The sequence below is a fragment of the Vicugna pacos genome, chromosome 18, assembly GCF_048564905.1.
Source record: "Vicugna pacos chromosome 18, VicPac4, whole genome shotgun sequence".
Classification (NCBI taxonomy): domain Eukaryota; kingdom Metazoa; phylum Chordata; class Mammalia; order Artiodactyla; family Camelidae; genus Vicugna; species Vicugna pacos.
The window spans coordinates 20,600,620-20,615,680 of NC_133004.1; the positions used below are offsets into that span (position 1 = coordinate 20,600,620).

The 15,061-nt window shown below is 48.8% G+C and overlaps 1 protein-coding gene across 3 annotated transcripts in view; it reads right to left on the minus strand.

Moving 5' to 3' along the window:
• ABCA3 (ATP binding cassette subfamily A member 3) overlaps positions 1–15,061 on the minus strand; it is a 43,942-nt gene that overhangs the window by 18,976 nt on the left and 9,905 nt on the right. For all 3 annotated transcript variants that reach the window (XM_072942468.1, XM_072942469.1, XM_072942467.1), the window contains 7 exons: positions 14,428–14,555; positions 13,563–13,728; positions 10,718–10,977; positions 8,508–8,624; positions 8,088–8,208; positions 3,658–3,831; positions 1,427–1,608 (listed from right to left, as the gene is read on the minus strand). In XM_072942468.1, the coding sequence (XP_072798569.1) occupies positions 1,427–1,608; positions 3,658–3,831; positions 8,088–8,208; positions 8,508–8,624; positions 10,718–10,977; positions 13,563–13,728; positions 14,428–14,555 (1,148 nt within the window). The remainder of the gene's footprint in view (positions 1–1,426; positions 1,609–3,657; positions 3,832–8,087; positions 8,209–8,507; positions 8,625–10,717; positions 10,978–13,562; positions 13,729–14,427; positions 14,556–15,061) is intronic.

Below are 15,061 nucleotides of genomic sequence, written 5' to 3' on the forward strand. Positions count from 1 at the left end.
GGATAAGCGAGAGAAGCCCAAGGGCCGGCCTCCCTCTGCTGGGAGGAAGCCTCCCCTTGCGGGGTCTGGTCATCACAGGACAGGCACCACCCTTGAGGGTGGCCCGTGAGCTTCTAGACGCACACAGATGACCTGGTGGTGTGGGGGGTCACAGGAGATGTGAGACCGGGGCCCTGAAAAAACTCTCCCTGGAGGGGAGCCCTGAGGGGTGGAGAGTGTCTAACCCACAGCTATATTCCCCGTGCACTTTCACGGCCGGGAATAGTTCTGACATATCACGTTCCATTGGCTTTAAAACATGTCTCACGTTTAAAGAGGCTCTGAAATCAGAATGTGTGATAAATCACGGAATGCCATAGTTTATCAGTATTTTTCTTTCTTAGTGATAAGGTAACGGTGCTTGTAAGAATCAGTGCCATCTTAGATTTGATGAAATACGGTAAGTGGGTGTTTGATGAATATTTGTTGAATCGAAGAATGAACAGCGACATGGCAGTGAGCTAACCATTGACAGGGAATGAGTTAACTACATGGTGACACATCCACCGAATACTGTGCGGTCACTGAACATGAAGCTGGCTAATAAAAATGTGTATGTTTAAATATAAATATATTTATAAATAAATAAAACAAAATTTATGAACATGCATAGATAAAAGTCTAAAACCATACTTATAAATAGACCCATAGGTATGCATACTTAACAAATCTAAAATGTACTGTTCAGTTAAAAAAAACCAATGCATGTTTCAAGCATTTTTACAGTAAGACCCCCTTTTCCTAAAGACAAATGTATATATGTTATCTACACATACATGCGTGCTATAAGACATAAAAACATCTGAAGACTTAACACCCCAAAGCAGCAACAGCGCTCCCCTCTGGGTGGTGGGATTGTGCTGTATACTCCAGCAATGTGTTCACTTTTATTATTGTTATTTTGAATGTGATCACTTAAAATTTTTTTAAAATAAACTTTTAAAACTATTATCTTTATTTATTTATTTTGGGGAGTGGTCATTAGGTTTTTTTTTTTTATTTAATGGAGGCACTGGGGATTGCATCCAGGACCTTGTGCATGCTAAGCATGTGCTCTACCCACTGAGCTATACCCTCCCCACTACCATGTGATCACTTTTACAAGAAGGTCTGTTACTTTGTAGGCAGAAAACCCAACAGGACATTTTTTGAGAAAGGAGGCTGGGATGGGCTGTGTGCTGGCCCTGTGGATGGTGGGCCAGCGTGAGCTCCTTCTCTTGGACCTTGTGGTGCAGGAATCACCTTGGGACCTCCACGACATACTGCTCCAGACAGCATACAGGGGAGGTGTCTCTTGTCAGGGACTAGGGGGGCCCAGGGTGGGTGTTGGGATCACCTCCACCCCCAAAGAGGTGGCTGCGTGAAGAGCAGGGGCGTCAGAACTCACCATGATGAAGAAGTACCAGGGCTGGGCCACGCCGAACTGCCCAGGGAGGACGGCCTCCACGTACCAGGTGACCAGGCCATAGAGGACAGAGTCCAGCAGCAGCATGCCCAGCACTTGGCCAAAGGAGAAGTCGTCGTCCACGTTGACAGGACTCAGGAGGTCTTGCCACTGGATGCCTGTGCCTGGAAGACATGCCAGGAAACTGGCCTGAAACAGACCCTTGGCTGCCAATGGCAAAGCTGCGAGCGTCAGTGCAAAGTCAGTAAGAGGGCTTCCTGCTTTTACGCAGATCTGAGGACTTTCTTTAGGTCTCTCAGATAAGAGCGAGTCACCAAATTAATGTTATGGAAAACTGAGGAGAGGGGCTCATGTTTGATTTACAACACATATACACGTGAACACACATACCCATCTACACAGTACACATGTACACACACAGACACATGTACATGTGTACATATACACTCGTACACGTACGTGATTTGTGTGAGGCCAACACTGGAATAGGTTGCATTTAACCTAAGTCCTTTCAAAATTCAGAAATATTCCAGCCATACATAAAGCTCTATTTAGTTGTGCTCAGGGTGTTTTGTCTTCTCTCTGATTTGCAACATCACAGTCCAAACAATGCTTGGCGATTCTGTGTGGCTGGACCACCTTATGTTGGCTCGAGGGCCCCTGATGGAAATGGCTGCTCTCCAGCCTTGATCACTGCCCACTTTCAAATAACTAGAAACTTGTCTATTTTAAGAAAACTCAGTAGAGAACTTTGAAAACCAAGAGGCACCATACAGTCAGATTCCTGTTTGTAAATGACTTTTTAAAAACCACTTAAACCCTGGAAGGGACTGTGCATTTAGGAAGCTTACATTTTATCGCACACTACTGAGCACCAAGAAACATATATATTTGAAGCCCCAGTGTCAGAAGACATTGCCAACTGAATCAAAAAATTCTGATTAAGGATAAAGTCCCTAATCATAATTTTTTCTGATTCTGAAGGTTCCTGTGGCCACTCACCTACCTCCTCCCTTAGACCCAGAGCTAGAAACTTGCAACAACTAGGAATTGCATGGCTGTAAGAAATGAGAGCATTCAATCCGCAAGAGAACATCTGGATGGGCAGGGCTGAGACCGCCTTAAAAGCACTCAGGGCAGTCACTTAGAGGGGAGACTGCATTTCCCCTCCTGCTCATATAGCTGGAACAAGAGGCCGAAGCTCCAGGGAGACAGAGGCCAGTACAGGACCAGCCACCCAGAAACTCATCCCTCCCCGCCTCCTCTAGAACCAAGGCAGGTGAGAAGGAGGCAGGGCCATGCCTGAATCCACTCGCTTCTGTACTGCCCTTCCATGAGGGGTATAGTGATCTGGAAATGAAAAGGGCCTTCCCCTAAGAGATGAGCTCTCCCCCTCTGGAGATCTGGCAGCAGGTGAGGGGTCAAGGGGCAACCCTTCAGAGGAGCAGGCTTGACTCCTTCAACTGAGATCTGAGCATCTACTGCAGGGTTTGCAAAATGGGAGCCCCCAGGCCAACGTCAGCCCCAGAAGTGTTTCACTTCACCCCCATGACATTTTAAAAATTAGTAAATTTCACAAAAATCAAGAAAACAATGTTCTGGTCTGTCACTTGTTCCTCTCTCAGGCCTCCTTGCCCTCATCACCAATTACTGCAGGAGGTATGGGAGGAACAGGAAGAGGGGAGATGTTAATTCTAGCACTTTACCAAGAGCTAGGAGCTGGTGTAAACCTGCAGACTTTGAGACATCTAGAGTCCTAACTCCCAGTGCCCCAAGGGGCAGGCAAAGACACAGACATAATCAAGCTGAATCCCACCATCGGCAGATGTAGACGCCCACGTCCTGTGTTTTTCTGTAGTAACGGCTGGTTCCAGGCAGGGCCTTGAGGGGAGCTCAGAGCCAGGACTGCACCAACAAGGTGGTGGCCGATGTCGCACTGGACACTTTAACTCTCTGTCCTCTGAACTGCTGTGTCTTTGACTGCCCCCCTCCCCTGCTGTGGCTCCCGTCACTGCCCACCCACCTCTGCCCTGGCTGTGGGCCTTCCTATCCCCAAGGGCCTGCCTTCCGAACATACTGCATTGCTCATTTAGCCACGCTGATGTGTCTGATTGTCACTGGTGCTAGAGTTTCAGGGCTGGAGGCTCCTGGGCTTGGGCCCTCCCCAGGCAGCTGAGTCAGCAAGGGTAGCCTGTGAGAAGGAATGTGCTCACCTTTCGCTTCGAACTTTCCTATGAGCTGGGCTCCCATCGCCATGGCAACGTTAGACAGGAGGCAGGAGAAGAGCTTCTGGCTCAGGGTCATCCAGTTGTACCGAGGAGCCACGAAAAAGTACGGGATGTAGGTGAAGAAGTAGAGGAAGCCGCCAATGGCTGCTGCCATGTTGGCTACAGTGGGGAGAAAGACCAGAGCCTCTGCATGAACGGGCTCCGTCCCCGCACAGAGGAGGCCTCTCTCGGGGGAGCCGCCCGACCCCACCCCAGCATCAGCCGCCCACACTGGGACACAAGCCTCCATGCTGGGGGGCTCCATGCTTGGCCCGTGGACTCCTCCCTTGTCAGGGTGACTGCAACCTAGGGAACACGACCCCTCCTGGGGCTGCACGTGTCCTCCCCACCCCAGGGACCTCACAGTAACTTCTCCAGCCCTCTCCTGCAGACCTACCTCCGGTTACCTCGCCATTGCACACCTGACATGACTGACACCAAGCCCTGACCCCCAACCCTGGCTGTGTCGTTTACACTCGCTGAGAACCTGCTCTGTGCCAGACCCTGTTCTGGGCAGCAGGGAGACTGCCACAAAGAGAAGAGACAAACCCCCTCTGCTAGGGGAGCTTCTGATCCAGTGGGGACACAAGACAGTGGACAAGAAAGTAGGTAGAGGGTGCTGGGAGGGGACAGCCCTGTGCTGAGCAACGAGCCACCAACCCGGGACAAGACGCTCCCTGGGCGGGGCACTGCAACTGTAATCAGGTGGCTGAGGAAGGTTTTGATGAGAATGTGACACGTGGAAAAGACCTAAAAGAGGCGAGGACCTGAAAGAGGGTCGTGGAGGTGTAGGGAGACAGCATGGCTTCAGTCCATGCAGTGGCCCTCAAATGCTTTGGTCTTAACACTCCTTTATACCCTAAAAAATTATTGAGGACATTAAAGAACTTTGCTTACATGGGATATAAACATTTTATATATGTTAATATTCCACTACATTAGAGATTAATACTAAGAAAATGTAAAGACATTTAAGAACAACAATAACCCCATTACAAATTAACAGAAGTATTTTTATGAACAGAAGCTGTATTTCTCACAATTCAGTGGAAAGAGTGACCTTGTGTAATGTTCTTGCAAATCTCTGTACTGATTTAACAGATTGCAACTGGATTCACATGCCTGCTCCTGTATTCACTCTGTTGCATCACATTGTTTGGGTGAAGCAAATGAAGTAAGTGAGCTTCACACAGATAGGCAGCTGGAAAAGGGACAGGCATTTTAATAGCTTTTTTTTTTTTAAGGTATTTTGGTTATTCTTTGCCGTGACACCATTCAACTACCATGTGACAAGTGGTAGTTTCTTAAAGATGAGGTGCCACGTGGAACTGAACTAAACATGAACTTGTCATACTCTGTTACAGTAAAATCAATTGGTCTACCTTGCACTTGGGTTATTTACTACTCTTGTGTGATTTAGTCACATGACGCATTGGTCATTTGGAAAATACTGTTTGTTACACTACGCAGATCTTCCAAATGCTGACACACTGTATTATACCACATTAAAAAAACCACACTGGGTAATATTATCATTAATCTCATTAAAAACTAAGTAAGTATTGGGAGGCTGAAAAGCTCATGATGGTAGAGAGAAGTTTGCAAAATTCAGTTTTTTGCTTCAAAGCTCGAATTTTGCAACTGACATCAGATACTGTCAATTGTTCTCCTTAAAAAGGCAGCTCATATTTGAGAAGACGCCTGCCAAATACCAGTGTGAATAACTCCAGTCGGACAGTCATTCTTTTCAGCAAAAATGGTGGTGTGTGAAAAGAATGGCTAGTTGAACTGACAACTCAAACCCCTGTACACATGCTGTTGCTCAAGATAATCATTATACTTCAGCATGCAACATACATCTCATTTGATCACACAGAATATTAGAAAAGCATATGTAAGAATCAAAGGTTGACAAAATTAATCTTTACTGCTCCATCAAGGACATTTTTGAGTGAATGTGGCATTTTTTGTTTGTTTGTTTGTCTGTCTGTCTGTTTCCTAAAGCGTGTGGTGTGGAGAATACGCCGCTGCCTGTACAATCAGGGCCTGTCTTGACTGTACTCTGAGCTGACAATTTTACCACCTTTCCTTTTGCACCATCGGTGCACATGTCAATGTGGTAGGAAAGGCAAATGACATTCTGGAATTAGCATAAAAACAGTTTCGTTCTTGTGAACTCTGCAGGTCCCAGGAGTCCGTGGACTGCATTTTGAGAACCGCTGACCTGGGCAGAGGCAAGAGCTGCAAGGGAGTGGGGCAGGGCCGAGTGAGTGGGTGGAAAGCAGCAGCGGGCGAGGCCTGGGCTGAGCAGGAAGCTCAGTTATGAGGCCACCACCATGAACCAGGCCGGAGATGACAGTGTCTTAGGCCAGGGCAGGGTGGTGGGGGAGGTGGGAAGTGGCTGGAGTCCAGGGGCACCTTGTGGTAGAAGGGACAGGATTTGAGAGGAAGAGGAGTCGAGAACATTCCAAGGTTTTTACTAGGAGCAGTTCCAAGGTTTCATGTGAGCAACTAACAGAGATGGGGGAACGGCTGTTTGAGGAGACAATCAGGAGTTCAGGACGTGCTTGGACTAAGATGCATATTAAGCATCTAAGTGAAGTTGTTGGGCATGAGTCTGGATTTGAGGAGAGAAGCCCAAGCTGGAGATCTAAATGTGGGAATTATCCACCTGTTCAATGCTCTCCAGGGGAATGAGTTTGAGTAGGAAAGAGAAAGACTTCAAAATAAGAATGTCAAGGACTTTTAGGAGTAAAGGAAGAAATGCTTCCATTAAAAAATGAATAAAGAAACAAGAATAAGTGCATATGTACAAAAATCAACTGGACAGTTGATGAAGAATAAATATAGTCACAGAAATAAAATCTCAAATATGAGACACAGTCTAGGACATACACAGTCAAAGAGAGAATTAGGGAATTTGAAGACAACTCTAAAGAATCCACACAGAACTCAGCAAAAAGAGATTTTTTAAGGTGTGAAAAGGTAGTTAAGAGACATGAAGGATAGACTGAGAGATATGCCTGACACCCAATAAGGTGGCTACTATCAAAAAAGCAAAAAATAGTAAGTATTGGTGAGGATGTGGAGAAACTGGAATCCTTATGCATTGTTGGTGGGACTATAAAATGTTCAGCTGCTGTAAGAACATTATGGCAGTCCTCAAAAAATTAAAAATAGAATTACTATATGATCCAGCAATTCTACTTCTAGGTATACACTCAAATGAACTGAAAGCAGGGCCTCAAAGAGATATTTGTACATTCATGTGCACAGTGGCATTATTCCCAATAGTCAAAACGTGGAAACATCCCACTGTCCATTGTGAATGAATAAGCAAAATATGGTGTGTGTGTATATATATATATATATATATATGATGTGTATATATATATATATATATATATATATATATATATATATATGATGAAATATTATTCAGCCTTACACAGGAAGGAAATTCTGACACATGCTACAGCATGGATGAACCCTGAAGACAGTATGCTGAATGAAGTAAGCCAGTCACAGAAAGACAAATGCTGCATGATTCCACTTACCTGAGGTCCCTAGAGTAGTCACACCCATAGAGACAGAAAGTGTAATGGTGGTTTCCAGAGGTAGGGGGATGGGGAGTTAGTGTTTAATGAGGGCAGAGGTTCAGCTTTGCAAAATGAAAAGAGTCCTGGGATGGATGGTGGTGACAGCTGCACAACAATGTGAATGTCCTTAATGTCACTGAATTTTATACTTAAAATGGTTAATGTGGTAAATTGATGTTGTATGTATTTTATTACCATAATAAAAAAAAAGTTAAGAGACATGAAGGACAGACTGAGAGGCTCCAACGCTGGTCTAATAGAAGAGAAAGGAGGGGATGATAGGGAGCAAAATGCGATGAAAGACTAACTGAAATGCAGAACTGAAAAGAGACGCGAATCCTCAGATGAAAATATTCGTCAACGAAATCCACACCTACATTGTCAGCAGACGTCTTCCCAACAACAATGGATAGCCAGTGACAATAAGGGAATATTATCCAAGTGCCTAGGGAAAATACTGATCCATGGAGAATTTTGTCTGCAGCTAAAACAGTATTTAGGAGTGAGGGCAAAAGAGAGACAACTTTGGACACACAAAGTTGATGACAGTGAACCACCTAGCGAGCTTCACTGAGAGAGCTGTTCAGGGATGTACCTCAACACCCAGAAAATTGAATCTAAAGGAAGGCACAGAGTCAAGAAAACCTCAGTCTCTGAGTTATTTCTGCTCAGGTGCACTTTGACCCCTTAACCTTACTCATCTCCCTAAAGAAACTGCTGGTCTTCTGAGACATGGGTCACCCACAGTCCATGCTCCCAGAGGGCAGGACAACTCACCTTTGCTGAAGAAGGTGCTGACCATGAAGCTGAAGGAGATGGAGGAGATGGCAAAGCATGCCAGGAAGACCAGCACCAGCGAGGGGTCACTGTGCGCCAGCACCGCCACGTCCTTCTTCACCTGTGCGTGGCCCATCCCAGGGGTCAGCACGGGCAGGGTGGCAGGGGAGGTGTAGGCAAAACCAGGGAGAGTCTTAAACGTTCCCAGCCATCAGTGAGACTGGTACAGACGGGAGAAGGGGCTACGCTTGAGTGAGTGAGAAAGCCACTGTCCCTTTCTACCCAAAGGGCAGACTCCCCCCAAATCTGTAAATGCAGAGTCTTAAGGGTCTCCCTGGGGTGCCACAGCTGCCTCTGGCCCTCCCACCAACTTGAACACTTTGCTTTTCATATCATAGCCCCTTTTGAAGTCACACATACCTTGACACAGAAGAGCAGGGTCATGAAGGAGACAACGATGAGGAGGAAGAGGAAGAAGAGGAGGAACCAGGCGGTCCAGTGCAGCCAGCCGCTGAGCCCCATCATGCGCATGTACTCCTGGGGGAGGGGGCACATGCTCCACTGCCTCCCCGCCCCGCCCTGGACCCTCCCTCAACCCGACTCTCCTTAGAGCCTCGGCACATGTGCGTGTCCGTGTGTGTGCCCGAGTGGCATGTGGGCCAGTAGGAGGGCAGTGGGACACCTGGGCCCTAGACCAGGCGTGGGGACAGTAAAGAATTGCTGGCCAGAGGCAAGGATGTGGCCCACTCTGTATCAGCTGTGGACCTTGGGCGTTAGGAATCTCACCCTCTTCCTACCTCTCCCAGGCTTAAGTGCCACCTCCGGGATGCCCTCCCTGCTCCGCGGGCCAGGATTAGCCCACCTTCCCCCAATCTAGGTGCTCCCTCGCCCCCCCAGTGGAGCGTGGAGCAAAGGCTTTGCCTGTCTCCTCCTCTGGGCCGCCAGGGAGGGTGCTATGGTCCCACACTCCAGCCCTGGGCCTGCCGGGCCCGCCCGGCCTCCCTGTGGACTACGCTCATGAATCCCTCAGCAGCAGCCTCAGCTCCCGCCCTGTGCTTCCCAGTCCTCTCTGGGTCCCTTGCGCTGACCCCAGGAAGCTGTGCGGTGTGGCTGATGTGACCGCTGGTGCTGGGGTTCTAGGTCAGGAGAGCGGAGCCCTCGCTGCCTGGTAGAGACCCTGTGAGTTAAACCACACTAAAGGTAACAGCCTTCCTATGACACGTGGTCCCAGGGCAGTTCAAGGACTAATGGCAGAAGGCCTCAGAAGCCAGAGGCACTGCCTCACCTCCTGTGCTCTGAAATGGAGGGGTCTAGACTTTTCTTGTGAGGGGCACCCCCTGCAGGAAGGATGGGAACTCAGTGATGCTGGGACAAGCCTTCCACACAGGTCTAAACCTGCGCAATCCGATACTGCGGCCACTGGCTACGCATGGCTATTTCAACCGAAATTAATTAAAATTAAAAATTCAGTTCCTCAGTCCCGGCAGCCACAAGTGCCCAGTGGGACCATTGAGGACAGCAGACCCTGCCCATCCACTACCTCAGAACGTTCCAGCTGATTATGCTGGTCTCGGGGAGGGGACTAGGGCTGATTAAGTGTCTCTCACAGGCCAGGCACCTAGCTAGGCTGATTTTCCAACTTCTTCTGCATAATTTCAAACTGCCAGAAAAATGGGAAGATCAATACAGTGGCCACTGGTACACCCCTCACTTAGGCTCAACCGTCAAGGAATGTTTCATCTATGTATCTATAGACGTGCGCATACACAAACTTTCTTCCTGCACCATTTCCTCGTCCACTGCTAACCACTTCAGTGTCGCATTGTTTCATTAAAGTTATTAAGGTGTCCAAGCAGACAGTATCCACCTCATCAGCTCTCCCAGCCTCTCGTCTGGAGCAATTTAAAAGCTCCAATAACCACAGATTTGGCACCACTGAGAATACTATAAATGTCTTTTTCTGGCATTACAGACATTGCCAAAGGAAAAACTGCATATAAATTTTAGATGATTTTGGCAGTGTTGATGATGTGAGGTTACAGGGGACATTATTCATTCAGAGCATTCAATTAAGTCAGTGAGATTCCTTCAGTGGCGCTTCTTGGGCTTCCCAATTCCCCACGACACGGGGCCCAGCAGCCTAGAACTTCAGTCGTCTTTGATCTGTATGCAAAGTTAGTTAGCTTCCCACCGGCCTTCCAGTTAAACATTGTCTCGTGTTGACAGACTGTCTGGAGTGGCTCAGTTCAAGAGAAACAGAACGTGAGCCACATGTATAACTCAGAACTTCAGTAGCCACATCAGAAAAGTTTAAAGGAACAAGCGAAATTAGTTTCAGCGATGTTTTCTATGCAACCCCGTACATCCAAAACACCGTCTTCTCAATGTTCAGTCCTCAGTATACTGCACACGGAATACAGTGCTTTATCGGCGTTTTAAAATGTGGGTACATCAGGCTTGACTACAGAGAAGCCTGAGACAGGCATCAGCCCCATGCCCACCTGTTCTTGTGGCCCTGGTACCCGGGAGCCGACCCCGCCTGACGACAGGATGCAGGACACAACCACCCTGCAGCCACACTGTGCCTGGACTCAACAAGATGTCTCAAAGCCCAATACACCCTGGGGTACCTTCAGTTTCCTCTCCTTCTCCTGCACGACAGCCCGGATAATGGTGAGCGAGGTGTAAGTGAAGCTCAGCATGAGCAGCAGGGGAAGCTGGTACTGGATGGCGACCAGGAAGGGATCTGAGATGAAAGGCGGGTAGGGGAACCTCTTGGCGATCACGGTGAGCTTCTCGAACAGCTGGCGCGTGGAGGCGTTTGCGTGGTACTGCATGATGGCTCTGTCCACGGCGTGCTGCACAGCCAGGAAGCCCTCTCGGATGTACCCTGGGTGCAGGAGCAGAGGACACGCCGGCACGTGGGGTCACCTTGCGGATGCTGGTGCTCAGAGCGCTGTAGGCACTGAGCTGTGCGAGGGTCTCCCTGGTGAATGAGGCCACGGAGCGACATTGCCTGATGCCCCAAGGTTTCCTGCAGTTTTCTAGTTTGTAGGGGCTGCCCTCACTCTTTGGCTAGGGGCCCCTCTCTCCACTTCCCAAGCCAGCTGAACAGCATCTCTCTGACCCTGCCTCCATCAGCACATCTTTCTCTGACTCTCTCTTCTGCCTCCCTTGTCCACTTTGAAGGACCTGTGTGATTCCATCGGGCCTACTGGGATAATCAATACCAGTCTTGCCACCTTGAGGCCAGCTGATTAGCAACTTTAATTCCATCCATCCTCAAGTTACCAACTCAAAGGGAGGCAGGAACCACAGTCCAAAGGCCACTGCTATTGACCTTCGTGATACTTTGTGGCTTCTCTCTGCTGGCCCTTTCTGACTCCCCAAAGTTGTTTGTGATAATATGTCTCAAGTGAAAAGGGCCTGGGAGGACATGGTATTCCAGTCCAGAGCTAGGCTTGGGAGAGACTGAGCCCACAAAAGGAGTGGGCGCAGCCTTAGGAGAGAAAAGGGCAGCCTGAGTCCCTGAGGCTGGAGCCCAGGGGACAGAGTGGAGGTGTGGGGTGCAGGTCTGGGTGGCCTGGGCACCCTCATTCCTCAGTGACGTGTAAAACAGCTAATGTCTTCTAACACGGAACTAGTAGCTGCCAGGGTTCCAGCCTCTAAACAAGAAAAGCAATTTTATGCCAACCACACTCCTAACCCGAGGGGACCATCTGTGCACTGCTATCACCTCCTTTAAGTGCAAGTCTTTTTAGGGTTGTGATAACAGCAGGTGCTCAGTCAACATCACCCACTGTCGTGCTCATCTTCACAACGACCCTGCAGAGTATTGAACGATATCAGACAGACAGGGCCACTGAGGCCCAGGGAGTTGGGCCACACAGGGGGAGTGGACAAAGCTGAGATGGGACCCTGGTCTCTTTGGATTCAAAGCCAGTGTCTTTTTCACATCACACCACCTCCCCCACGAAACAGCTTGCCTGCTCCTTGCCCACACATTGTTCTTCCACAAGGCTTTGCCATGCCGCCACGGGGTCTCACCACACTTCTGTGGCTGCTCACTGCTGAGGCAAAGCCACCCTCTAAATCAATCATGTCCCACTGCTGAAATTGTTATGATCGTGGCTAATGCTACAGTGAACATCTTTGTGCACGTGGGTTTTCTCCTTCTTTCAGACTATTCCCAGGGCTCAATTTTTAACAGGGGAACAGGGGTCTGAGGTGTGGACATTTGTGGGTGGGCGTGGGGAGAACACTGGCCTAATTCACTGAGTGGCTGCTGCGTGCCAGGTTCACGTCATTTCCGCATCTCTTGGGGACTCCATATTTTTCTAACTGATTTGGAATAAGGAGTCCTTTATAAAACAGAAGATATTTACCCTTTGTCATTTGCCGAAATGCTTTCCCCAGTCTCTTATTTGCTTTTAGAATGGGTGTTACATCTTACTCTTTTTTAGCAAATTTCAAGTTTGTACGTAGTGAAATCGGTCCCTCTTCTCCCTTGAGAACATTTTTCTTTGCTGCTTCCAAGCTTAGGAAATTGCCCCATAAACAAGAGGGACCGCCTAGCCCCTGGGTCACAGTGTTTCCTGGTGCTGGCCACTGGCAGTGCGTGTGATAGCTGATGCGGCTTCTCCTTACCCCCTGATGGTGACCTGCCCAGGGCCTCAACTGGGGCCTTGCACATGTCACCTTGCCTTGCTCATCTTTGCTCCTCTCTTGGATTTAAAAACCCTTCCCTGGAATATTCATCTGGTGATGGGTCCTGACACTGGACATGCATCTCTAAATGCTGGCTGCCTCCTGCCCTCCTGCTGCTCTATTTAGGGAATTCTTGGGATTTCTTATCAAAGCCTATAACAAGTTCTGTCTCTTACAGACCCAGGAATTCTGTAGTCTCTGCAACACCCTGGATGCTGCCTGGAACCTGCAGCTGCATGTAGTCCTGAGTCCCAGTTACTCAGTTCCAAGGTGGGACCATGCTTCAGAGGAGATAAATAAGCCAGCTGCCTGACCAAGTGACATGAGACAGACCGACACACGCACTGACGGTACAACAAGCCGAGATCTGACTTCCACAGATATTCCACTGACTCAGTGAAAGTATGGACAGTTACACAAGGACCACAGTGCTTACAAAGCCTAGAGAACTGCACAGAGAGGGGCAAAGAGAGAAGAGAAATGTAAAACCAAGCTCAAAATATCCAATGCAAATTGAAGCTCCTTAAACCCTGAAATATAAATGTTTCATTCAAGAGCACATGTCTCCTGGGAAATAGGGAGACAAAAGATTACTTTAGCCTTTCAGAAGCCACTTTTACTGCATGTTTTCTTCCTTCTCCTACAAAGAATAAGATCAAATATTCCTAAAAAGTATTCCTTCAAGGAAACACAAGGTGGGTACCCCCAGGTGATGATCACCAGCCAGCACCCCGGGGAGGGAAGGCGGCCCCGACAAGCGCTTCTCACCAGGTTCTCCACCATCAGCAGACGTGGGCTCCCTTGGTCCTGGGTTTGGGAAAAGTGGGAAAAGGGAAGTCGTGTGCCATCCTTCTGTCTCTTTCAGGAAAAAGGAGCCTGTTTGGGTCCACATGTAATTTCTTCGTGTGTAACTGAACCGTAAGTGATATTTCACCTACAGAGACAAAGACAGAATCAACCGCTCTGAGCAATCTAGACAGAGAAGCAAACATGTGTGTTCAGGGAGAGGGAGTCTGGGGACTGTCATTACCATGAACTCACCAACCCCAGCCGACTCCTAATACCTGGGTTCCAGAAGGTCGGGACGAGTGGTCCCATCGGGGAACAGGGGGCCTGCGGGGCTCTTCACCAGCTTTTTCTGTTATCTACCAACGTGGACTTCATGAGAGATTTGTCACTGCTAACGCCAGGGCAGGGGCACCATCATAATGCTGGGGGACTCGACAGTTTCCCTGTCTTAATGCCACTGAGGCAAGCAGAGAGCTTTCTGTTTGTTTAAATATGTAACTGAAATTCTAATGCCACATTGGGCTTACGTCCCAAGTATCTGCTACTTTCCTACTTGTCCTATTTGACCCTGTCCAAGGGAACCAGTAATGCCTTTTATAAAATGATGGGACAAAAAAGGGGCCTCTGGTGACGGTCTATGGCCACCTTCCTCAGGCAGGCAAGGTTTCCAAAATGCTCTAGCCCAATGGGTCAAGTGCCACCAGGGCTCCCTCTGTGGGGCTGAGACGGTGGTTCTGGCTCCACAGGGAAAGTCGGGGACTTGCTCTAGACAGGCAGAGTACCTTTGGAAGGTGGATTGGTTCATGGGGGAGGAAGCTCAGCTTTGTGGGGCTGGGGTCCTCACCGCCAGTGGCAGGGGGTCCCTGCTGTGGTTGAAGGTGTGCTCGAACACTACGGCGGCCAGCACGTTGGAAGAGCGGTTGTCATACTTTATGTAGTCCTCAAAGTTCTTCTCCGAGGGAAAGCCGTGCACTGTGGGGAGCATGGGGGCCGAGAGATGTCCAATTGTCTGCTCTGCTTGGAAGAGCTGGACCTTCAGATCAGGGACTAAAACGCATGAGTTTCTTGGGCTTTGTAAATCTTTACCAAGATTTGAGGAGGTTTCTGATTTTGGCAGAGATGGGCTGCAGCGAAGACTGGCAGAACATCGCCATCAAGGCCAACCCTGGGCTTCTAGAAGTTGAGAGCTAGAGCAGGGCTGGCACCAATGCTGAGTCCGTAAGTGGCCCCCTCCATGCGGGTAGCCACCACCTGCCGGGCTCTGCAGCCTGCGTCAGTCTCCCGCTCTCATAACCATAACAGCGTGCTTAAAAAATTCAAGTGGGCACTAACAGATACTTCAGCGATTTCTCTGTCACCCAGACCCCATTTCACACAAAGGGTTTTCCTACAATCACTTAGTGAGGGACCAGGGGTCTTCCCCTAAGTGTTTGCTCCCCTGAATTAAACAGGCCACAGGAGGTTATGTGCCAAAATCA